Below are 27,067 nucleotides of genomic sequence, written 5' to 3' on the forward strand. Positions count from 1 at the left end.
GTGGATCTTGTACATCTCCAGACAGATGGCACAGTTTAATGATCCTCCATTATTACATGAACCTGGTAGCATAATGATCTTTAGTAAAAGGGAATTGAAGCTTTTTCTTCTTTTTAAAGAAGGTGGATCCTAAATGTACTAAAGATATTACTAGACCCTCAGTTGTAAGATACCTCTCAGTGGCACAAAATGAGAGCCTTCAGAGATATCTTACATTTACGTCTTACACCCAAAATCGTTTTGTCCTGACACGTCTACGATTTGATAGCCTTTTGCAAAAATGAAACAGTGGCCAGAGGCAGCTGTTAAATGTCCATGTGATAGAAGACTGACTTAAACCACAATGTTTTTGATCTTATTTTGTAGCTTATATGCTGAAATTAGGACATTCTATTTAAAACCATTGTTTTTAGAAAGTATTATTAGGAGCTATAACAAACCTTATTTATATCCATGTTTCCTGGAGGATACAAATGTGTTTTAGAGTTTCCTCCTTTATATGGAAAGCCATTTGTTAGACTTAGCTTTTTCAGCGGGTTTATCCCCAGACTTTTTGCTTTTTGGCCTCCTGTTTTGGACCCTGTTTTGTTGGTTTTATGACTCTGCGCACTTTACCACTGCTTATCAGTGCTAAAGTGCATATGCTCTCCCTATAAATTGTGTTTATGGATTGGCAATTCCATGATTGGCATATTTGATTTACTGGTAAGTCACTAGTACAGTGCACTGTTTGTGCCCAGGACTTGTAAATCAAATGCTACTATTGGACCTGCACCACTGATTGTGCCATCCACATGAGCAGCCGGTAAATGTAACTCAGACCTACCACTGCAGTGTCTGTGCGCAGTTTGGTATTGCAAGTGCACCCACTTGCCAGTCCCTAAACTTCCCTTTTCTTACATGTGAATCACCCCTAAGGTAGACCCAAGGTAGGACATGCCCTAATATGTGTGTGGCATGTCCTGCTAGTTTCGTTTTTTCACTATTGAAAGGCTATCTGTCCCATATAATATAACGGGGATTTATTATAACATCTTATTCATATAACTTACCATTAGGACAAGATAGGAAGTTGGAGTTTAGTATGCCTGAACTCAAAATATAAAAATGCATCTTTCAGTAAAGGTGATTTTTATATTGTGTGTTTGAAAATACCACCTTTTAGAAAGTGGGTATTTTCTCGCTTAGCCATCCTGTTTGCCTCTGCTGGTTTGTGGATTGACTGTTAGGCTTTGGAGAGACAGAGGCTGGGAATGTGCATTATCTCAGGGAGCCACTGGGGGGTTGATATGTGTACTGCCTATCCTGAATGAGTCAGGGCTGGGCTAAATAGACCTGGTCTGCATTCAGAGTAGGGGGGTAGATTTCTTTCACACCTGAGTGGGTCCGGTCTGCTTTGTACAATGCTTTCTCCACCTCCTGCTGGGCAGCTGCACCAGAGAGGACAGCACTGGTTTTGACTGGGCAAAGAGCTTCTCTTCCACCAGAGAACAAAGGGAGTTGTGCTATAAAAAGAGGGGCCCAGACCCCAGACTTTTAGATCACCTTTGGACTTCAAAAAGGAACCTCTGCCAAGGAGAAGAGCTGGAAGAAACTGGAGGAGGAGTATTGCCCCTTTGCTGTGCACTGTCTGGCGTTGGCCTGCAGTAGCTGTTTCTGCCAAGGAGAGGAACTGTGTGTGCATCCTGCTTGAGAATGTATATCCAAGGGCTTGGAAGTGGAGCTTGCCCCTGTTCAAGAGGTCATAGGAACAGATCTCACCATCCTTCTGGGCACCGTCTCTGGAACCGCTGGTTTCAGTTGCCGCAGAAGAAAGGAGCAGCTGACTCTGTCACCGATTCTGTGCTGTGAAGGCACAGCAGAAGGCCCCGCTGCACTCCGCAACACATCCTTGGTCTCACTGATGCTGTCTAGACGATCGTCACTGAGCTGTTGCTTGCACCGTGTCCTGTGGGCACCACACTCTGCCCTGCCTCGCCTCCCCCTGCCTGGACGTCATTGACACTGTCGCTGCACAACCTGAACATCAACCGGCTCCATCGCCTGCACCACAACCTACCAGCACCTTTAGCTGGCCCGTACCGACACGGTCAGCTGGAACTGTTAGACTCTATCATCTTCAGCATCACGGTAGCCTCGGACTGAGCTACCGACTCAGAAGTACTGTGTTTTGGGGATACTTCTGCAATTGAAAGGTTATCTTGCAAAGTAACTCTTTTTTATAGTACTGTATGTTCAATTTCTGTCGTATTAGGTCTTGTTGGTTTAGATAAAGTGTTGCTTATTTTTCTAAACTGGTATGGTGTCCATTTGTTGTGTTTTCACTATGTTACTGTATGCATGCAAAAATGCTTTATACACTGCCTCTGAGATAAGCCTGCCTGCTCATGCCAAGCTACCAAGGGGGCGAGCAGGGTTATTTTGGAAGTATAGTCCCTTTACCTCGACAGGGAGGAAGGGTCCCTACTTGGACAAAGGTGCAAACCATTGCCAACTAGAGACCCCCATTTCTAACAGCATTAGGAAACAGCTTAATTATATGCATTAAGATATTTTCTGGCATCATATCAATTTTGTTGATGTCCCAAACCTTTATTCATCTACACTTTGAAACTGGCGTCCCATTGTGGGACAGTGGCCTGGTAATCTAGCCATAATGCTCTGCTTTTATGAAGGTACTAGTATGACTTGGTTGGATTGAAGGATCTTAGTGCCATTGTGATTATGTCTGAAAGTTGTGTTTCAGTAAGTTTGCCACTTTATTTTATATTAACATAACAGACCCTAATTAGAGGTTTTTGTTTTATAGAGTCTAATGGTTAAACTGTGGGATTTTTTACACCAAGTCTTTTACGATGTTTTTGGGCAACATGGCACAGCAATTGCATTAGTCGTTGTTAAGCTTTAATTAGACCCATTTTAACTCACTAATCTGCACAGGCACTTTGTTAACCCATGGGGCCGATCTAAACATATTAAATAATGTTAGCACCTTATAATAAGTTGGCTGACCTTATACATTGCTATTGTAAGTTCATGCTGCTATTTTCTGTTCCTTATTGATGATGAGTTTTGAAATGCCTAATGCATAGTGTGCTATCCTACTTTTACTGCTAAAGACTTGTTGTTTTAGTTTCATAATTTATATTTTGCTATTATTTTACATCTCATCTATGTAGAATTTTAAAACATCTTAACACATTGTGATATATTTTGCACTTATTGTTAGTGTTCTATGTTATATGTGACACCAATATGATGATGTATTTTTTGTGCTTTATGGAATTGTTATCTATACTTTTATGATTTTATTTCAAAACTGAATAAAGATTTTAAATAGAATTGCATTCTTCCACCTTGTGTTCTAGTGGACTTGGCACTATGTAGGGGCCTTGTTGGACTTTCTGTAATAAGGAAATGTGGTAAATGAACAAATAAATGGTACAAATTAAAGTACTGTTTAATTCACTGCAGGCACTTTATGCCATTAAGGTTCAAGACGATGACCATGGTTCTCATCGAACAGTATACACTGTATCACCTGCAAGATCTACCTGTGGGATTTAAAACAACATACAACAGAGATATCCATTTATAAACATGATTTAAGTTCCTTTTTAACATGTACTCACTGTTTCTTCTATCCATGCACTGTAACCTGGAGGGTTGTATCCCATTCCAACAATGCTTGAGATCAGCAAAAATAGCAAAACTATTGGAGAGATGTATTTCCATGTGTAGTAATAATATTTGTATGGAGTAAAACCCAGCATATCAGTCAAATCTTCCATGAATCTGGAAATAAAATGAAATCATTAGGTTGTATACCTTGCTCCCTGGAGAGATTTACAACATTTATTTTAAAAATGTCACTAGTTTTTGAACTGGCAAGAAACTTATCTCCAAAGTAAGGCAAATGTAAGATAGTTCTTTATCTTGTGTTGTCTATACCTTCTTCACAGAGAGCATCAAGGTAAGTGTAAGAACACAGTTAAATGCTATGCTGCTATACTACAGAAACAAGCAAATTATAATATGTTTAATGAAAGGAATGTACTGTTCTTTTCGATGAAAATAATAATATTTAGGGATAATTTGTTGTGAGCAATTACAAGTTGAGAGTTTTGCACACTGAAATGAGTGGTATGATAGTATTTTGTGTTTCTTAGACGTCTATTGTAGCTCTGTATACATCAAACCTTTACATTCAATATATTTTATGAAGACAATGATTTTTTTTTTAAACTCTTTATTGTGTTTTAACATAAGTAAGTACAATCATCACATGATTTCATTTATAAAGTAAATAAATGCAAAATCATTCTACTGAATATTACAGTCAACTTTTACTCCTTTGTTTACACTTCTCATAACTGGGGTTTAATGGCAAAAAAGAAAGACATCCGTACAAAAGAGAACTTACTTGTCTACTCCATAGACCCAAGCCACTGCAATATTTTCTAAAATGACCACAATCAGAAGGGGCAGTGTTGCTGAATAATCATCAAACATAGTAACAAAGTAATTTCCGGACCGCTGTACAAAGATTAGTCCAATGCAAAAGGCAGAAAGGCAGCATCCAACTGGAATGAAATGGCATCATTAATAACATGGTAAATGTCAGTTCAGTTAATCCACCGTCAAACCACTTGTCACAGCAAAACATATCAAGTAATAAGAGTTAACAAGGTATACTCTTTTCACACTCCCTTGTTTTCCCCTCATTCTTTCTCTCTAATTTCAGTGCCCGGTTATTGTGGACTAACATTTCATTTCGGTACAATTTTCTTTATTAGAGAGCGGGTGTTACGATTAGTCTAATGTTTAAAAAGTCATGCTAGATTCTTGCAATGTTTCTTGAATAACATTTAACACATTTAGACTATTAACATACACAGATGTAAATCACAGTGGTGAGCATTGACATTAAATCATACTATGATAGAAGCTTAATAAAACGGAACAGATGGACCGATGGCATTAAAGTGAGCACAATAAATCAGAGAACATATTTATGACATGGCATTCGATGTTTGTTAGAATTCGGTTTGCAGTATAAATTTGTGTTTTACAGGTACATTTATAAATGCCTCTGAAAATGTGATCGTTTTTCTTATTACGAGAAATGCACTTCTCCCATCGATTCTAAACTAAGTAGTGTCATATAATTTGTTGGATGTCTCAACCTTGCTAAGCTATTCATGTTTGAACACACAAGAATATGAATTGTATTGGGATATATGACATTTATAGATGCGAACATTAAAAACAAATTCTAAAGATATTAAGATTTACTACTCGTAAATGCCCTTTGTGAATATTGAAAGTCGTAAAGTTAGACTTTTGTCTAACTTTACCTTTGTGAATCGAGTCTGTTGTGTTTGCCAGTAAGAATCTGAAAAGTTGTGGGTTGCACTTTTGAAGCTGGTTTGATATAGCAGCACTATAATGGATCTTGGGTAGAGGATCCTGCGGAGGGGCATGAAACTAGCAACATTTTGCAAATAATTATGCGCATTAGCGAGCTGCCCCACTTCACAAATTCCACTCTTGAAGACTATGGTAGTTTTTAATTGCTGTTTTGTCTCTCTCAGTGCTCTGGTTCAGTGACATTGCATATATAATAACCATTGCATCTTTTGGTTAAGTACAGTCAATTTTATGAACATAACAACGAAAATTGGAGGCAGACACAAATACTAACTTTCTAATGTCCTTTTGTGCCTAGACCTACCTTGTTATAGTGGCAAAGACTTTGCACAGCAAGACATACGTCTCACTTGTCTTTTTTTTTGTAGTTTTAGCAGTTTTGCCTAATAGACCTGCAACTACCAGAAGAGACTAAAATTATGATTTCCAGATCAATGTTGAAACAAGGTGTCCCTGATCCAAGCATGTGTAATGAGCTGACACATTCCAGACTTCTCCACCTTCATACGTGACATCACCACCATCACACTTAATTTGTTCCAAGAGCCAGACATTCCTGGGAAAATTAAACAGGATAATGCGGGAATGTAGGACCTCAGGTGACATCAAAAGCCTGGGTTGTTGAGACTCTTCTACAAAGATTAGTGTGTAATCTTCTGGTTCCAAGTACCATCAAATTCTATACTTTGACCATTCTGATGTGATACAATGAGTACCCAAGTTCTGTAATATAAACTATTATTAAACTACTTAGAAATAATTGAGTTTTTATTGTGTGCTTAGGCAATATTCTGACCACGATATTCTGTTGCCACACCATCAGTAGCTGGCTATAACTCTACAGTCTGACACAGCTCAGAGTTAAAACTGTACAAACTGGCACAGACGTTCACACAATCATACATACATTATGCACTCTTTAAGAGTTTGAAATACACCTTTGATTATTTCGTTTTGATTTATTTACTCTTCTCAAAGTTCAACCAACCGACCGTACACTAAAATCTCAAAGTGTTTGGGACATGCGTTCACTGTTCTGATAAAACACAGTTAAATAATTCACTAGATGTTCGGGAAAATAATTTTTGATTTATTTTTTGCCAACTGATGTCAAGATTTTCTTCCCTGCAACTCCAGAACTAATTCTAAACAGTTTTTCCAAAATGAAACCCACTCACGGTCAGAGAATGGGAAACCTGCCCTACTCATTTTTAGGTCGAACCTAGCGGCAGCACGCATGCGCTGCGTGCTCCGCAAGCCTGCTATAGTAGCGTATTGGAGAGAAGCTGCACCCACGCACCCGCCCATATTTTTCATTGGCTTGTGTCATTGTCCTTCGTAAATGCTGCCTTCGGATTCGTTAATAGGCTTTAGTCCCTCCTTAGTATGATCTTCTCTTTATTTGCACCCTCCCATGGAGACTGGCCCATTTACTTTGGTTGTTACACAGGACCTGTTATTTAGTCTATAAGCATGATTTACTTTATTGAGTTTCTCTTACTGCAGGCCAGACATGTGGTGCTTCAGATGAAACCACTTGTGTATTTTTAAGCAGCACGGCTGCCCCGTAACACAGCACCCGCTTTCATTCACTTTAACCTGGCATTATCTCGGGCCTATTTCAACACTCCCAGTAAAATGGATTTAGAAATGATTAGCAAATTCAGTCTTATGAATGCAGGTAGCACATAATCATGTACTAATGGGCTGAAGCTGACAACAGCACACCTGTGTTACATCATCTGTTTTAAAGACACCTGAAGGGTTGTTTTCAAAAGCCTGTTTTATTAACAACAACACCACCACCAATTCCACAACCACCAATACCTCCACCACCACCAATAACTCCACCACCACCAATACCACCACCACCAATTACACCACCACCAATTCCACCACCACCAATACCTCCACCACCACCAATACCACCACCAACAATACCACCATCACCAACAATATCACCACCAGTACCACCACCACCAAAACCACCACCACCAATACCACCATTACCACCACCACCTATATCACCATCAATACCACCACCACCAATAGCAATAACACCACCACTGACACAACCACCATAAATACCAATAACACCATCACCAAAACCATCACTACCACCACCACCTATACCACCACCAATACCACCGCCACCACCAATACCAATAACACCACCACCAATACCACCACCACCAGTACCACCAATACCATCACAACCAATACCAATACCACAACCACCAACACCACCACCTATACCACCACCACCAACAACACCACCACCAATACCACTACCACCAATACCAATACCACTGCCACCAATACCACCACCATCACCACCAATACCACCACCACCAATACCACCACCACCAGTACCACCACCACCACCACTACTACCCCCACCAATACCCCACTACCACCACCACCTATATCACCACCAATACCAATAACTCCAGCACCAATACCGATACCACCACCACCAATACCACCACTACCTATACCACCACCAATACCACGACCACCAATAACAATAACACCACCAATACCACCATCAACACCAATACCACCACCACCAGTACCACCAATACTATCACAACCAATACCACCACCACCAATACTACCACCAATACCACCACCATCACCACCAATTCCACCAAGACCAATACCACCACCACCAATTCCACCACCACCAATACCTCCACCACCAACAATACCACCACCACCAATACCACCACCAACAATACCACCACCAACAATACCACCACCATCACCAACAATATCACCACCAGTACCACCACCACCACCAATACTACCACCACCAAAACCACCCCCACCAATACCACCACCACCTATATCACCATCAATACCACCACCACCAATAGCAATAACACCACCACTGACACAACCACCATCAATACCAATTACACCATCACCACCACCACCACCTATACCACCACCAATACCACCGCCACCAATACCAATAACACCACCACCAATACCACCACCACCAGTACCACCAATACCATCACAACCAATACCAATACCACCACCACCAACACCACCACCTATACCACCACCACCACCACCAATACCACTACCACCAATACCAATAGCACTGCCACCAATACCACCACCATCACCACCAATACCACCACCACCAATACCACCACCACCAGTACCACCACCACCACCACTACTACCACCACCAATACCCCACTACCACCACCACCTATATCACCACCAATACCACTAACTCCAGCACCAATACCGATACCACCATCAATACCAATCCACCACCACCAATACCACCACTAAAACCACTACCTATACCACCACCAATACCACCACCACCAATAACAATAACACCACCAATACCACCATCAATACCAATACCACCACCACCAGTACCACCAATACTATCACAACCAATACCACCATCACCAATACTACCACCAATACCACCACCATCACCACCAATACCACAACCACCAATACCACTACCACCAATATCACCACCAATACCACTGCCACCAATACCACCACTAATACCACCATCCCCACTACCAATACCACCACTATCACCAATACCATCACCAATACCTCCAAAACCACCACTACCACTACACCCAATACCACCACCACCAATACCACCATCAATACCAATACCACCACCAATACCATCACCAATACCACCACAGTACCACTACCATCAATACCACCACCAATACCACCACCACCAATACCATCACCACCAATACACCCAATACCACCACCAATACCAAATACCACCACCAATACCACCACCACCAATACACCCAATACCACCACCAATATCACCACCACCACCAATACACCCAATACCACCACCAATACCAAATACCACCAGCAATACCACCACCAGCAATACCAATGCCACCACCAATACCACCACAAATACCACCACCACCAATACCCCCATCGTCACTAATACCACCACAACCACTAATACCACCACAACCACCAATACCACCACCAACACAACCAACAATACCACCACCAATACTATCACCAATACCACCACCTCCACCACCAGCAATACCACCACCAACACAACCACCAATACCACCAACAATACCACCACTACCAATACTATCACCAATACCACCACCTCCACCACCACCAATCCCACTACCACTGCCATCAATACCACCCCCAATACTAATACCACCATCACCACCAATACCACCACCACCAATACCACCACCAATACCAATACCACCACCAATACCACCACAAATACCACCACCACCAATACCACCAATACCATCACCACCAATACTATCACCACCACCAATACCATCACCAATACCACCACCACCAATACCATCACCACCACCAATACCATCACCAATACCACCACCACCAATACCATCACCAATACCACTACTACCACCAATACCACCACCACAAATACCAATACCACCACCACCAATACCACCACCAATAATACCACCACCACCAATAATACCACCGCCAATATCACCACCAACACCACCACCAATTCAATACCACCACCACCAATACCAATACCACCACCAATGCCACCACCACCACCAAAACCACCACCAATACTACCACTAATACCACCACCAATACACCCAATGACACCATCAATACCAAATACCACCAGCAATACAACCCTCACCACCAATACCACCACCACCAATACCAATACCACCACCAATACCACCACAACCACCACCACCAACATCACCACTATCAATACCCCCACCACCACTAATACCACCACAACCACAAATACCAGCACCAACACGGGGGGCGTGGCCGAACAGCCACGATGGCGGACGGCTTTCACTAGTGCTCCGAGCCCGGCCGGGCTTAATCCGTCGCCACACGGACTTACAGGGGACACCGATCGATAAAACCACCCGCAACTGCTGCGCCGATAAGAGCAACTTCCAGGCCGCGCCCAGACTCGTGGCGCAGGCCAGTGAGACCGGGAGGTGGAGTACGCTGCAGACCCGACAGCAGCCCTGGGAGCACTGAGACCCGACAGGAGACGGCGCCCGGGATTGCGGGAGCGCCCAGTGAAGGACGGAGCCGATCGGCGGGCCACCCGCGGACACCATCGCCTAAGGGAGGAGTGGCCGTAGCGCAGCGAGGAAGCCTGGGGCGGGCGCGCCGAGGCCCGAGAGCCCGCCGTGGATCGCAGGACGGAGCGGACCTGCCATTTTGCGATGCCTGACTGGAGAGGGGACCGGGAGCGAGGTGAGCCCTTTGAGCTACTGGGGGCCCTAGACTTCCCTGCGAACTGCCTGCTGAACTCCCCCCCCCCCTGAAGACACTGTGGTTGGCAGGCTGACTTCGCCCGGGAGCTGGAGGGGGGGCGAGACCCGATGTGGTGCACTATATGCGACCGGGGCTGCCTCTGAAGACGACCCTGGCCCTGTGTAGACCCCGAACTAGGGAGGCAACAACACCGAGGAGGGGGACCCTTCCTGAAGAGGCCCAAATACAGGCCCGGGCCCGGGGGGGCTGTTTACGCTCGGAGCCGAACCCTACGACACGCCGGCCCATCTCCCCACCTGAGGGCTGGGAGCGAGGACACCCGAGGCACCACATTAAGAGACGGGGACGCACCCCGTAGCGGGAGGAGCCCGGAGGGCCGACACCAACGAGGGGCAGAGTAGGCTCCTGGTATACCGCAACGAGGCTGCTGTGATCATACTATAAGGACTGGGGGTCAAAGTGCATGCCGAGCGGGACCTACGCAGAGACCGACGGCAACCCTAGCTGAATTGAATATAGGGTCTTTGGACAATAGAGCCACTGCCTGAACATGATTGGCTGACTCCTGGGCCCTCTGTTTAATCAGCCGGTACTCTGAAGGACATTGTCCACTAACTATACACGGAGGGACAACTGGAGGGCTCGGCAAAGGACAATTGGTTTAGCACACCATGGTTCGGAAGGGGCAGAGGAATGTGGAGGGACAAGCGTTGGAGCACCAACTGGGGACCCTCACTAGTGACCTGTCCCTCTTAAAAGCGGACCATGGCAAGTTGGCAGACAGGGTCAAGGACCAGGGGCTGACGCTCACGGACATCACACCCAAGGTGGCTGGCAGACCACGGTAAATCTATCCAGGACATCCAGGGGCAGGTGGCCGCACTGATGGACCGGGTCGAGGATGCGTAAGGCCGCAACCGAAGGAATAACATACGGGTGATCGGTCTGCCGGAACGATGTGAGGAACAGCGGGCTGCGGAGTTCATGGAACAATGGTTCAGAGACCACGTGGCGACGGATGGACTCTCTCCATACTTCTGTGTGGAATGAGCGCACAGGATCCCGACGGGACAGCCTCAGCTGGGGCGTCCACCTCGCCCTCTCATCGTCCGCATCCTTAATTACCGGGATAGGGACACCCTCCTGAGGAAAGCTCGAGAGAAATCCACCATTCAATTTGAAAACCGGAGAATATCGCTCTATCCAGACTACACGAATATGGTGCAGAAGCAGAGGGCCTCCAATATGGAGGTGAAGAAGAAACTGAGAAGCGCGCACCTGAAATATTCCTTACTCTTCCCCGCCTGCCTAAAAATTATTCACGGGAAGAAGTCCCATTTCTTCGAGAGCCCAACGGACGCTGAATAATTGCTTGAGGTGATGGGCCTGGATGGCAGCCAAGAGGCATCCCAGGAGGCGGAGGCGAGAGCATCGGAGGAGAAATCGAGAGGTAGCCGCCGCTCGTTGACTGGATCCAGAAAAGGAAACACTGAGCGCGGCCCGTCAAGGAACTATCAGAGGGACGGACAACGGGAGGCCATCTCGCTCGCCGGCACCTTTAGGGAAGACCCAGCGAAAATAACCTCGGATTCCGAAGACACCACCGGTCACTCGGACTCAGATAACAGCGTACTGCTCTTTCCTACGATCACGCCTAGAGCTGCAGATGATCTCATAGACAGCTGACCTGTATTACCCCGAGTAGACTCCTCTACAGCAGTTGAAGCAAGTTTACTACAATGTACAAAAGTATCCTTTTCTGTTATGCCTAGACCCCGGGGGTCGGACCCCGAAGGAGCAGTGATGGAGGCGGGAGGGGGGTGAGAGGAAAGGGTGAAAAGACAAGAACTCACTCCCCCAAAATGCTCCACGTTCTCTGGAACAGGTACTGCACTGTGGAGCCCCGGGGTGCGGCTCATGGCCGCTAATTGTCAATTATGAAAACCCCATCCGTGAACACATGATGCTTACATTGAGTGCCCGGGCGGGCCACAGTTGAGCCGGTGGAGACCGGAACTGATAACAAAATGACTGTATGTGTGCTGAACCCACCCCCTCAAGGCGGATGCACATACATTTGGCTCTATATGTTGTTACTGTTAGCGTTGGGCCCAGCTAGGTTATATGGCTGCGCCAAGTTTGGTTTAGAACTGTTAATTATCTTTACAGGTGTACACTCCTGCCTTCAGCTCCCCGATGTTCTCGAAATAGGACCAACCCCGAGACTGATTTCCCCACACACTGATCATGGTTGACCAAATAGGCACATATAAGGTAGTCACCTGGAACGTGCGAGGGCTGGGGGCAGTACAGAAACGGCACCGGGTCCACGCCTATCTCCATAGGCAGCATACACAAATCGCCTTCTTGCAGGGAACACACCTTACGGTATCCGAGGCTCAGAAGCTACGGAAAAAGTGGAGAGGGACTATATACTCAACATCCTACTCTGCATTCTCCAGAGGGGCCACTATCTGGGTGTGACACAGAACACCGTTTACTGCTATAGAAAAGAAAGTGGACGATCAGGGCAGGTACATCCTGGTGAAAGGCGCTTTAGATGGCAAGTTGATAGTCTTAGGAAGCATATATGCTCCGAATTATGATCAGGATCTATTCCTACAGAGGGTCGGGAGGGCACTCTTTCCATGGGCGGACATTCCCTGGGTGCTTGGAGGGGACTGGAATGCTGTGCTGGACCTGGCCCTGGATAGGTCACAACCGCCCCTACAGGCGGCCGGGGCGACTAAGCTCACAGACACATTCAGAGCATGGGTGGAAGGCTGGAGACTCAGGGACATATGGCGGGAGGTACATCCCACACATAAAGAATACTCCATCTACTCCCCTGTACACGACTTGCACACACGCATAGACCGCTTCCTATGCTCTCAAGCACTGATCTCACTGATGAGTGCCCCAGAATACCTAGCAAAGACCTTCTCGGACCACAGGCCCCTCAAATGCACTATCTCCTGGGGTAGGGTCCCGACTCCAGTCCCTACGTGGCGACTCAACCCCCAACACTTGGAAGACGGCCCATTTAAAGCAGCTCTCTCAGAGGCCCTGTCACGGTAATTGGAGGTAAACTGGGATACAGCCTCCTCTAACCTAGTAGTCTGGGATGCGATGAAGGTGGTAGTGAGGGGCGAGGCGATCAGGAAATTAGTAGGCGCCAGACAGGGGATCCACCAGACACTGTGTGCGGTGGAGGACCGCCTAGCGGAACTTGAGCAGGGAGCAGTGGAAGACCCGGGGAGGAAGCAAGCTTTACAGACACAACACATCTTACATGCTGAGACGTTAGAAACGCTGCGTAATATAGACTACAAGGCCTACTTGCGACGGCAACATACAGAGGCAGACCGCTCAGGGGCGTTGCTTGCCCGCATCATACGAGATAAGCCGGACACCCCAGTTATTACCCAAATACGTAACCCAGAGGGCAACCTAGTGGACACACAATGTGGCATAAACCGGGCGTTTCATGATCACTTACAGGCCCTGTATGCCCGATCCGGACCGGAAGACCCTACCCTTAAACTAATTTCATGCGGGACCTCCCCTTTCCCCAATTGACAGCTGAGGTATGAGAATCTATAAAAGGCCCTATAACCCAACACGAAATACGCACAGCAATCAAACACCTGAACAGAAACAAAACCCAGGGCATGCACGGACTCCCGGTGGAGTTCTATTCCACCTATGCCGACATACTAGTGCCGATCCTGGAACGAATTTATAAGGAGGCCTTCGAGAAAGGTCACTTGCCACACTCGACCATGCAGGCTGTGGTGATATCTATCCCTAAGCCGGATAGGGACGCTCTGGAGCTTAAGAACTACAGACCGTTGTCCATGTTGGCCACGGAATACAAAATCCTGAGTAAAGCCATTGCCCTCTGAATCCAGCCCCACCAGACCACACTTATACACTGCGACCAATGCAGTTTCCTCCCAGGACGTAGCACTTCCCTCAACACGAGACGCCTGCACGCTGTCATGACGGCGACGCCGGCTACGCTGGCGCGAGCGGGTTGTGTCGCGTTGGACCTAAAGCAACCATTTGACTCGCTCTCTTGGTTCTTTATGTTCGAGGCCCTGCGCCGATTCGGGTTCCCGGGCCCACTGATACGATGGATTACGCTGTTATATACCGGTCCCACTGCTAGGGCGAGCACGGGACGCCATGTGTCAGACGAGTACCCAGTTTACCGGGGCACCAGGCAGAGCTGCCCACTGTCCCCACTGTTATTCGTGCTAGCACTGGAACCATTAGCCATTGCCCTACGCCAAAACGCGGAGGAGAGGGGGATACTGGTGGCAGGATCGGCCCATCTTCTCTCAATATACGCAGATGATATGCTGCTGTACCTCCGGGATCTGGAAGCCGACCACACAACACTATACAACACCTTCCGCCGCTTCGAAGCGGCTTCGGGGCTGGCTATCAACCCGGACAAATCAACGGGGTTTTACTTCCATGAGGGACCTCGCCCGCCCTCTCTGCCATTTGGCAATTATATAATCCTGGTAGCCCAAATTAGCTTTAAAAACCTGGGAATATACATATACCGGAAGCCGGAGGACCAACTAGAGGGCAATATTTCTAGGGCTATAAACGGCCTCCAGGGTAGTGTCGGTTTTTGGACCTCGCTCCCCTTGTCGGTCATAGGCCGGGTGGCGATAGCAAAGATGATCATGCTACCACGCCTGCTATACTACTTTGTGAATCTGCCCATATGCGTACCGCGCCGTACCTTTGTGTCCCTGAAATCCCTACTGATTACCCTGATATGGGGGCCGGGCAGACGGCGGGTTGGCCTGCGGAAACTACAACTCAGTACCTCACAGGGAGGACTGGGTGCTCCTGATTTCCAAGGCTACTTTTTTGCAAGCCAACTTCAATGGTTTTCTTATTGGCTGGCGGGGAGGAACCTCCAAGAGATAGGATGGACGGCGGGCCGTCTAGACCGAGGGGAATTACACGCTCTACTGCTACCCAAAAGTAGATTCCGCGAGAGTGTCACCCATTGCTCCGCGTTGCCCTCCTATGCTGGAAGAAGGCTTTGGCTTATACGTCCGCCGCCCTGCCATACGCAGACAACATACCACTGCTCGGTATCCCGACACCACAGGGAAGACTCACTAGACATGCCCTTAAGGACTGGACGGCAAATGGAATCGAGGAGGTGGGCAGCTTCTTCGGAGACGACCTACTGCTAGATCACCGCACTTTCGTTCAGGTTACCGGGACCTCGGACAGACACTACCTACTAAACGCCACGATCTCTCACTACATTAGGACGACTTGGGCGCCTCAACGCAACCGCCCAAAGTAGCACGAACTAGTACATCTAATGCACTACATGGGGACCGGTGGACATTTGGTAAGATGGCTGTATACCGGGGTTAGGGCCCAGGCCGCAATATCCCTTGACACCCTAAGAGAGCTCTGGTCCCGAGACACTGGGGAGGAACTCACGGACACGACCTGGCGGGTGGCTCTGGAACACCCAAGGAGGGTCTCCAGAAATGCGAAATTTAAATACATTCAGGCCATGATCCTCCATAGGGCATACCTCACCCGAAGAGGATACACAAGATGTTCCCCAATGCCTCCCACCAATGCTCGAGATTTGGAACGGACGAGGCGGACTTCCTCCATATGCTTTGGTTGTGCCCGAGATTGCGGGGGTATTGCAGTGAGGTGTGCCAGATGCTACGAGAGGTAACTCAGATTCAGGTAAAAGACAGTGCATTGTATTGCCTGGTTGGAGCCAGGCCTCGCCCTAAGACGTTGAAGCCCAAACTGAGATTTGTAGACTTGGCCCTATTCATAGCGATCAGGAAAATCACAATGCAGTGGAAATCCCCGAGAGCGCCTAGGGTAGAGACATGGCGAAAAGAAGTAGTGAAATGGGGTAGAGCAGAGAGTGCCGCCCTTAGAAAGGAGGAAGAAAGGGGGAGGCGGAAAATCCCGATGGCACTGGACTGGGAGACTATGCTCCTAGCATTGGAAGATATTGATCAGCCCCAGTCCCAGGACACTTAAGCGTACTGAGACCTGGAGGAACTATGATAGCACGAGAAAGGCACTGAGATGTGTGGGGGTTGGTTGGAGAATGTTTCATTGCAAATCCTGGTAGAGAAAGAACAGCGCTGGGGAGCGTAGATCAATTAGACAGGAGGACTTAAGCACCGGAGTTGGATGGGTGGGGGAGGGTTAGTTGGGGAGGGTATGGGGTGGAGGGGGACAACCTCTGAAGTTCACAGATTCTATTGATATTGGAAGCAACACTGAGTCTTAAATACAAATGGTTAAAGCTCTGAATTATATTTGTAGGTTGGGAGAAAAATGAAAACTGTGATGTATGACATGCCTATGATAAATGTATGTTAGGTTGGAAATATACACTCACGAATAAAGTTCTTTAAAAAAAAAAATACAACCACCAATACCACCACCAATACCACCACCACCAATACTATCACCAATGCCACCACCAATACCACTACCACCACCATCAATACCACCACCTATACCAATACCACCATCACCTCCAATACCACCACCACCAATACCAATGCCACCACCAATGCCACCACAAATATCACCACCACCAATACCACCAAAACCACCCTCAATACCACCAACAACACCAATACTACCACCAATACCACCACAACCAATACCACCACCCCAACCAATATCACCATCTCCCCTACCACCAATACCACCAGCACTAATACCACTACAAATACCACCACCACCTCCAATTCATTACTACCACCAATACAATACCACCACCAATACCACCATCACCAACACCACTACCACCACCACCATCAATACCCCCACCAATACTACCACTGCACTATTTATCACTACTTTGAAGATGTCACAGGCCGGTCTCTTTCTCTGATGTTTACAATCTAACAAGAGGTTGCATAGGCTCTTTATTACAATGCAATAGGTCTTGCATTTGCAAGAGTTTAAGCTATTAGTATTGTAAATGACAATGCCTTTTATTTATGTTTTAAAACCCAAAATAGAAATAAAAGGCATTGTAATTTACAATGCCAATAGCTCAAACTCACCTGAATGCGAGACATATTGCATTGCAAATGCGTGTTCTACTTTATACCAATTTAATGCGGTGGTTCCATGGTAAAAAATGATTTGTTTCTTACGGTGCACTGCTTAAGCATACCACCCATATCAATCACCCCCCCTGCTGCCAGGTATCTTTAGCCAAAGGGCCTCTCCTCATCTCTTTCTTACGCCCAGCGTCTGCTTAATACAGTTTTCATATGCAATTCTAAACGGAAAAATGTGGTACATTCCTGAAGTTCACAAACAGTATCATTTGTCTACATCAGCAAAATCTGTGCCTAGAGGAACACTGAGTACCACTCCTGGACACTAATGGGCTGAGGTCCCATCAGCCTCTCCAGCCCTCAAGTGGCCCTTTGCCCTTCTGTCTACTGGGGGTGTCCCTGTATGGCACATGTACAGTCAATCCTCTCTGTGGCTCTGTTCATATCCTACTCACTTCAGCTGTCTTGCCGACTACAACTGACAGCTTTAGTGAGTTCTTAATTTAGTTGTAACTGGCAAATTAAAACTACAAGTTTTAGAATGTAATGCGCTATTGGATCCATGGCCTGTAATGTCCAAAGGTGTGAACCCGCTTCGGCTGCACCCATTCCCTATACTAATCAGTGCAATTCATGTACAAATTGAAATTTCTCGTGAACTGTTTTGGTCTTTCTGAAAGTTGAGGAGGGTTATAACAGAAAACTGTAATTTTGATTAAAAAGAAAGGTAAAATAAGGCTCATCGGCCATTTTGTAAAATAGCTTCACACTGGCTTACTGCTTTTTTCCACATCCAAGCCACCATTCCTCTTTCCATCGTATCCTTACTCATCGTCAAAGAAGTCTCAATATTTACAGGCCATTTCTCTGTAACACACTGAAAATTAATATTATTTGATTTCTTTTTTATTAGTAGAAAATGCTATTTTGATGGGGTTTTTTAAAAGCTCACCTCTGCATTTCCTGAACAGTTTTTCAGCTCATACTGTCTGTCTCCATTATAACTATTTTAAAATTTCAGCTAGATGTGCTGAATCAGCATTTAAAATAAGTCATTCAGTGTGAAATTACACTAATTGGCACTCCCTTAGACCAGCACTGACCATACTAATGTAGCCACTGTTATTTATCTATTACCTTTAAACTGACTGAAAATGCATCAGAGCTGAAAATCTCTAATTCGGTGTTGGCTTCTATTGGACTTGGCCCTTTTTGCAGATTCATCCCTGAACTTTTTGCCTTCCTCGTAGCCTTTTTTCTGACATGGTTTTGGTGGTTATAGGACTCTGGGCACTTTAGCACTGCTGTCCAGTGTAAAGTGCGTGTGCTCTCTGTGGTAAACATGGTAAGGTTGTTCTACATCTGTTTGGCATATTTAATTTACCTTTTAGTCCCTTGTAAAGTGGTACCTCAGATACTCAGGGCCAGTGAATTAAATGCTACTGGTGGGCTTGCAGTGCTGATTGCGCCACCCACCAAAGTAGCCTTTCAAAACTGTCTCAGGGCTCTGCCATTGCAGGGCCTGTGAGTGCAGTGTTACTGCCGCTGTGACGGAACACCTAAAGTGTGTGCCATGTCTGTGACTCCCCCTTTTACTGCATGTCAGTCACCCCTATGGTAGTCCCTAGCTAGCCCTATGGGCAGGGTGCAGTGTAGGTAAAAGGCCGACATATACCTTAAGTGCGTGACATGTCCTGGTAGTAACAAACAGCCATTTTGCTTTGTCACTGCTGTGAGGCTGCCCTCTCATAGGAATGCATTGGGGATTCCCTGATAAGTGTTTCAGTGGTCATTCCTGATATAGGAGGAGCAGCACGGTCAAGTTTGGTATATTTGTAATAGTAATAATAAAGGCTGCGCAATGGTGTGCGCAGATTTACTATCACTGTTTTAGAAATGGCACTTATTGAAGTTGCCATTTCTTTGTGCTACGTGTCTGCCTGCCTGATGTGTATTACTTGTCTGGCTGTGGAGTGACAGGGGCTGGGGAGGTTTGTGTGGCTCCAGGGAGGGCATGGTGAGTCAGCACTAGGCTGAATAGGGGATCTGCATTTGGAGTGGTGGGAGGAGTAGTTCCCTGACCCTAAATAGTTCTGGGCCTGCCTGGGTGAATGCTGGCTCTGCTCCCCTGTGGTGGTCTAATGACCGAACCCCCACCTGACAAAGGGGAAGAGAAGCCCTGTAAACAATGTGCTCCAATACCCCCCAGAACCAGTTGAGGCTGGTTCCCCTGAGCCATGTGCCAAAGGGCTGAACAAAGGAAAATGCTGTATAAGTACTGGGGCTGTGACCCCATGTTTGGTGTGCTTGTGCTTCCTTGGGATTTGGGACTGCTGCTGGGCCCCAGGAGCAACCGCCACAATGGACTGCCTCCCTGCTGAAGGGCCCTGCGAGCTGGCCTGCCTGGGCCCAGCCTTGTGCCCCTGAAACTCTGGCTCCTAAATGTCTTGTGAGCGCTGCGTCCTTGTTCCAGGACAGGAGGAGTGCTGGGGCTTTGTAGCAGTGGGCTGCGACGTTGCCAGGAGGAATCCCAGTGTGGGGGCTCCCCCGTGTTGCTGGGAAGACAAGCGGGAGTCTACCCCGCATTTTGGATGCCATTTGGAGCTCGAGCCCACCCGGCATTTTTTGGTGCTCCTGTTAGCAGGTGCCAACCCCGCAATTGTGTCCTTTTTACAGCAGCAGCCCACCCCGCATTTGTGTATTTTTCCGGCGGGAGCCTACCCCGCACTTGTGAGCCGAGAAGGAAGGCTGCTGCCCTACGAGCAGCGACCTGGAAGCCAGGCAAGTTGCCTGGTTGGGGGCGTGGCCGGAAGGAAGACGCAGGGAGCCAGGCCAAATATGCCCCGTATGCCGGTGGGAGCCCCGCATGTGGGCAAAGAATCGGAGTCTTGCGGGTTCCATCCTGTGACCAGAAGCCAGGCAGGAGCCTACCCCGCGCTGGCAAGCAGCCAAGAGATGACCTAGACTCTATCCTGGTGAGTGAGGTCAAGAGAAGGAGTTTGATCCTGCCTGGAGGGCTCCCAGTGCAGAGACTTCCCCCGTGAGTGAAGAGTCCCGGTGAGTGAGGACGGGACAGAGGAGTCAAAGAGAGTCCTGGTGAGTGGGGTTCGAAGTGGCACACTGTTGGTGCCAGCGCCTGTTTCCTTCAGCTGCCCCACAGGAGAGCGGGCAGCTACAACATTGGGGGGTAATTTGGTTCTGGAGTCCCAGAGCGGGGCCCCTCAGGCAGGGAGAGTGCCAGTGTTGGTTCTGGATGGCTGCATTCTTGGTGCCGAGAGAGGCACGGAAAGCCCTTATTGAAGGGGCGGCCCCCTAGGCACGGTTAGTGCCAGAGCTTTCTCTGCTACAAAGCTGCACCGCGAGAGAGCAGGCAGCTGCAACGGGGGGCATTTCTTGTTTAGATGATAAGGAAGGGGTGAGATGCACCCCTCGGCCCCCAGTGCATGACGCACCTTGGTTTTGCTGCTTTGACAGTCAAAGGGCTACTTATGCGGCCCTGTAATGACCAGCCCTGACATTTGGGACAGCGGGCATTTTTGAGCCCCAGAGAAAGGCCAGTTGGCCTGGGGCCATTTTGGTGATATGTGTAGGGAGCAAGGCTCTACAAGGATTGCATAATGTGTTTATGCCTAATCTGATTGTTGCTAAAAGGGATTTATGCCCCATGATTATTGCATAATGTGTTTATTCTTGTGATACCTATTGCATAATAGGTTGTGCCTACAGAGGTTGTGTATGTGCTTATGATTATGAGGTTTATGCATAATGTGTTTATGCCTAATGTGATGCAGACATAATGCGTTTATGTTGCAGGTGATAATGCTAAGTACAGTATTGTAAAGTAGTTATTGGTTGTGTTATTTTTGCTACTTGTGCTTGTGATGGTGCTGACAGTGGCCTGATTAGCCCTGTCATGTATATAATCCCATGTGAACTGTAGTATTCCTCCATTCTGTTCCATTAGAATTGTTATGGTTCTTTCTTACTTCTACATTCTATCTGTGGGAGTTGGGCATTGTAAGTTTGTCTCTTGAAGATTGTGGATGTACAAGCTGTTCTTCATTAAACCTCATATCAACTATCACTTCTGTCTCATGGATTACATCATAATTTTGGCAATGAGGATGGGATCTGTTTTAAGAACACCATCTTTTGGACTATTTAAAAAAAAAATTTTTTAGAAGAAGTGAAAATTTGGTGACTTGGCAGGTCTGGTCCTCTTCCCCAGTCGAGCGTTCTTTTCACCCCCTCCCAACCACTGGTGCACATGCACGAAACCTACCTTGTTTTAATGTTAGCCTAATAATGTTGTTGCCACTATTATCACACCTATTGCATGGCATATAAATCCCTGCTACTTCAACATTTAATCTTTCTCATTCCTAGAACAATACCGAAGATTTTGAACTGAAAAACAAGTCAAGAAAGGTAAATCTTTAATAACACCCCCACACCACACAATCGCAACCAAGATCTTCCTTTACAGTGTACAGTCATTTACAATGGTGTCCAAAATTCAGTAATCACTTCTTCTGGGCTGGGGACATTTCATGAACATTTCTATATTGAAATGGCCACTTAATGTGTCCGTTTTCAAGATAAAAAGTGTTTTTTGTCATTTGTCCAGCTACAGGAATTGCTGTCATCATCTTGTGGTTACTTACTGGTATCAAAAATTCATAATAATGATCGATTTGAGACAATTTATGTTGCTTATTCCGTTGCTAGTCTTTCATGCAATGTAAAGTTTGTTTGCTAGATTTTGCATTCAATTTACTTGCCCCAGCCCCTTGGGGTACGTTCGAGTCCCACTGAGAATAACATTGTCCTACGTCACTCTCTTTTCTAAGGTACGCCCGAGCAATGCTTGATGTAGTGACCCAGAGTCACAGTCTGCAGTCTAGTTGTTTTGTATGCCCTACACTAAACACCCACCCACCACTGATGTCACTGGTCAGGTGACGCAGCTTAAATAAAAGTGGCCGAGCGCACGTGCTCTGGGCCAGTTGTACTATGTAGCTGACTGTGTCTATGTCAGTCCTTCCAGCATGGGGGCCCAGGGCCCCCAACACAACATTGGCGACGAGGCGGGCGGACGCTAGCCACGCGTGCCGCAGACAAAAGGAAAAACCCCGGAAAGAAGAAGGGAAGTGCCCATGTGCAAGGCACCCCTCCGGGGAAGCGGCGCCGGCCGCGGAGAGGCCCGAGGGGCGTGTGCAGTGCCCCGTGCCTAGACATTCAGGAGGAGGTGACCGGGAGCCCGCCCCGCACCTCCATGTCTAGCGTGAGCCTCCCGGCGTGACGATAAAGCACAGCGGACCGACCAGAGCCCACCTGTGCCGGCCGCAACTGAGCGCCACGTGGAGGCGCGGCAAGAAGTGCCCCGGAGGGAGAGGACCGATGCGGAGCCCACCCGCGATGTGAATAGGCCCGCACGCCGGAGGAGAGCCCGGGTGTGGAGAGGTGCCTGGGGGGCCGCGCAAGCATGGAGCGCCCCCCCCCCTAATGTGATAAATCAAAGCGGAGCCCACCCGCATGGCCATGCCGCCTGGCGAGGTGCGATGCGGCCGAAAATAAACATTAAGTGAAGCAGGGCCAGTGGAGCCCACCCGCGGCCTGCCTGCAGCGTCCCCGCCGTGCAGCGTATGTGAAGTGAGGCTGCGGCGGCGGGGTGTACAATCTTCAAAGGAAGCGAAGCGGCCCTGGCAAATCGGAGGAAGTCGGGTGCTCACCCCGACCCTGTAGCGCCTACCGCTGATGACCCCAGCCGAGTGCAGGAGGCGTCGCTCCATCTAAGGGCGGGAAAAGAGCGCCCAGTGAAGAACCCCTGGCCCGCCTGTGAACCGTCCCCACCCCGCGCAGCGAGAGTGTTGCAAACTGCTGCCGCGGGTGGGTGAGGAAAAGAAAAAAGCAAAGGACAGTGCGGCCCGCGGCCGCGAGAACAAAAGGAAAAACACCGGCTCAATAAAGAAACTTACCGAGAGGTGGGAGGAGAGGCTGCCGTCAGGCGAGAGGGCCTCGCAAGGTGTGTGTCATAGGCGGCCGTCGGAACCAATGCCCGCCCACGGTCAAATGCCACCTAACATTCACTGAGACGGACATAAGTGTGTACAGTACACCACTGCGGGCATCAAGGTGCAAACAAGGAACCACTCGCCAAGAGTCTTGCCCTCAACTCCTCTGCCCCCCCCCCACCCGTTTCGTCGGGACAAGTTGCAGCACCACGGGACCCATGGAGGTTCCAGAAACGAAGGAAAACGGCCAGGGGCTGACATAGCAAGCCCTGCAATGCCATCTCGTGGACCTTTTCAGTATGGCCGCAAACGAAAATGGACAAGCCTGCAACAAGCAAAACAAATCCCTGCAGCATTTTGAGACACAACCAAGGCATGCATGACCCCCCCCCCCAGGACAACGTGAGGCATACAGACATGCCATAAGGGTGCCAGGGCACCACCCAACGGGGAGGACAACACAGCAGCGCAGGACTGGCGCACAGATGTCACACCATAGGAGAGATGCCACGACACCAACAAGTGAGTGAGCAGGAGTGCGCCAGGAGCGCAAGGACTCTACACATGTACCAGGGCAGCACAGCACTGCGATGCGCAGAGAGGCGCAGGGAGTGAAGGAACTCCATGCACCAGAAGGACGACGGACCAGAAGCGCAATCCCTCAGAAGCACTGACGCCACACCAATGGAAAGCACGGTGACGCCTAGTGGCCACAGGCCGTCACCACTGCCGGAAGAAAGAAAAGGAGCACCACCACGAGACTCCCCAACAGGCAAGTGCGACACAGTGAAGAAGCGCGACGACCGCCGACACTGCTCCAGGGTCCCGAGAAGAAAGCAAGCACACCCCGTGGCGTAACGGGAAGTGACTGAACACGAAGAAGCTCGGAGCGGTGACGTAACCCTCCGCACCAAAGAAGCGCAGGAAGAGCGCGGACAAAAGCGCGCCAATGATACAGCGCTAAAACCTTCAGGAATGCGCCAGGAGACAGCGCAGGAACGCACCGGAAAACTCCAGGGACAGCGCAAGGAATCGAGGAACCCTCCCCAAGGCAAGCCTACAGCAACCAGCAGCACAAGAGACTTGCTATATCAGAGTAGCGCCAAGCCTAGCCACATAGCTTTAAGGATACAAAATAGACTGCGCAGAAGCGTGCCAGAAGCGGAAAAGAACGGGCTAGAAACCCTAGGAACACGCAAGGAGTGAAGGAACTCCACACCCGCACGCCAGGACAGTGCAGCACCAGCACCACGCCGAGATGTGCCAGGAGCGCCAGAGATCAGGAGTGCCAGAGTGACGCTGCACAGCGACACGCCGATGCCACAGAACAGCACTAGGAACTCCACACCTCAGGACCGAACAGCATTGCGCAAGAACGCGCAAGGAGTGAAGGAACTTCACACCTCAGGACCGAACAGCACTGCGCAGGAATGCGCACGGAGTGAAGGAACTCCACGCCACCATGACTGAGTGACGCAGGGATCGCGTCCTCGGAGACCTGTCAGTAGGTCACAGCAAAGATGACTTGCCAGAAAGTCACCGCCAGACGCGGTTCAGTTGAATGGTCACCTGAACAGAAAAGGAAAGAAGAAGCGGACCAGTCAGTTGGTCGCCCGAAAGGAAAGGAAGAAGCTGACCAGACAGATGGTCGTCCAGAAAGAAAAGGAGAAGATGACCAGTCAGATGGTCGCCCGGAAAGGAAAAGAGAAGATGACCAGTCAGTTGGTCGCCCGGAAAGGAAAGGAGGAGATGACCAGTCAGATGGTCGCCCGGAAAGGAAAGGAGAAGATGACCAGTCAGATGGTCGCCCGGAAAGTCAAGGAGAAGATGACCAGTCAGATGGTCACCCGGAAATAAAAGGAGAAGATGACCTGCCAGAAGGTCATGACTGCTAAGACCTGCCAGAAGGTCAAAGCTGAAGAACTGAATATTCTGACATAAAGACCGACCTGAAGTTCAAGAGGTCCAGGGACGGGACCCAGAAGAGGTCTGATAACACCGACCCGAAGTAAAGGAGGAGCGACAGGAAGAAAGCTGCGATGCCTGGTTTTGGTCATTGGAAGAAGAGAAGGCGTGTCCTAAGGGTAGGACGCAACCAGGGAGACACGTGTGGAGTGCACGCCACACGGAGATGGCCTGAGTAGTGAAGACAAGAAATGGGTCCGACCACGTCATGAAAGGCATGGAGGAGAAGAAGGGTAGTGAGTGCCACGGTGCCACTGATGTTACTGATTCCAAGGGGAACTCAATAGTGCATAGGCCAATAGAGGGCTGTAAGATTACCCTACCCTCAGAACAGCCCCTAAATATAAATCACGGAGACTCTGAAGAGCCTCTGTGTAAAACACCGAGTTCTCTGGAGTTAGACGTGAGTGGGAATCATGGAGAAGTAGGTTCCTTACTCAATAAGGTATCAGGCAATATTTCCTTGGGAGTTACCGAAGCAAAGGAGAAAAGGAAATCCTGTACACTTCTATTTTGGAATGTGGCAGGATTAAGGAATAAAATTAATAACCCATCGTGAGAGACGGTAATCAATGGGAGGGATATTTTGGCCCTTCAAGAAACCTGGTCCACGGAACCAGTGCACATAAGTGGCTACAGAACCTTTTTTACTTCAGCTGTGGGGGTTCAATTCGGTCGTGCAAAGGGAGGCCTAATTACATTTATCTCCAACCAGCTTAAGTATGAGAAAGTACATTTTACGCCCAAATCTAGTTACTATCAGGTAATAACCCTAGGCACTAAGAAGGGAATCAACATTGTTGTGATAAACTTTTACAACAACATTTCGAAAGATGAAATTCCCAATATCCTAAAAAAGCTCAGGGAGGACATACAATATGAAATAGACAAGTCTGATAGGGAACTGATAATTTTATGGGGGGGGGGGGATTTTAATTGTCCACTCTGTACAAAGGGAAAAAAGGGGATTTGTGGCCTCATGTTAGAACAGGATAACAGTTTGACACACTTTGATCACTCTTTGGCCGGGGATTTACTTAATGAATTAGTGTTTGCGCATGATTTGGGTTATGCAAATGAAATAGCCCAAAATCCAACTCCCTTTGCCCCCACGTTCATTGGTAGAGGGGCATCATCTACTATTGATTTTATTCTTACATCAAACAGTTATTGTCACGGGATTGATAAGTCAGAGACTCTAGAACTACCCCTAAGTGACCATTTGCCCCAAATAATAGTGCTCGACAACCCTTTTTCTGAACATCTTGAAGA

The 27,067-nt window shown here is 48.0% G+C and overlaps 1 protein-coding gene across 1 annotated transcript in view; it reads right to left on the minus strand.

Moving 5' to 3' along the window:
- The window catches only part of SLC6A15 (solute carrier family 6 member 15), a 314,347-nt gene that overhangs the window by 14,906 nt on the left and 272,374 nt on the right, over window positions 1-27,067 (minus strand). The window contains exons 10-11 of the mRNA XM_086919649.1: window positions 4,424-4,583; window positions 3,633-3,795 (exon numbers count right to left, since the gene is read on the minus strand). Coding sequence (XP_086775775.1) covers window positions 3,633-3,795; window positions 4,424-4,583 — 323 coding nt within the window. The remainder of the gene's footprint in view (window positions 1-3,632; window positions 3,796-4,423; window positions 4,584-27,067) is intronic.

The sequence above is a fragment of the Lissotriton vulgaris genome, chromosome 1_1 (genome assembly GCF_964263255.1).
Source record: "Lissotriton vulgaris chromosome 1_1, aLisVul1.2, whole genome shotgun sequence".
NCBI classification, from domain to species: Eukaryota; Metazoa; Chordata; class Amphibia; order Caudata; family Salamandridae; genus Lissotriton; species Lissotriton vulgaris.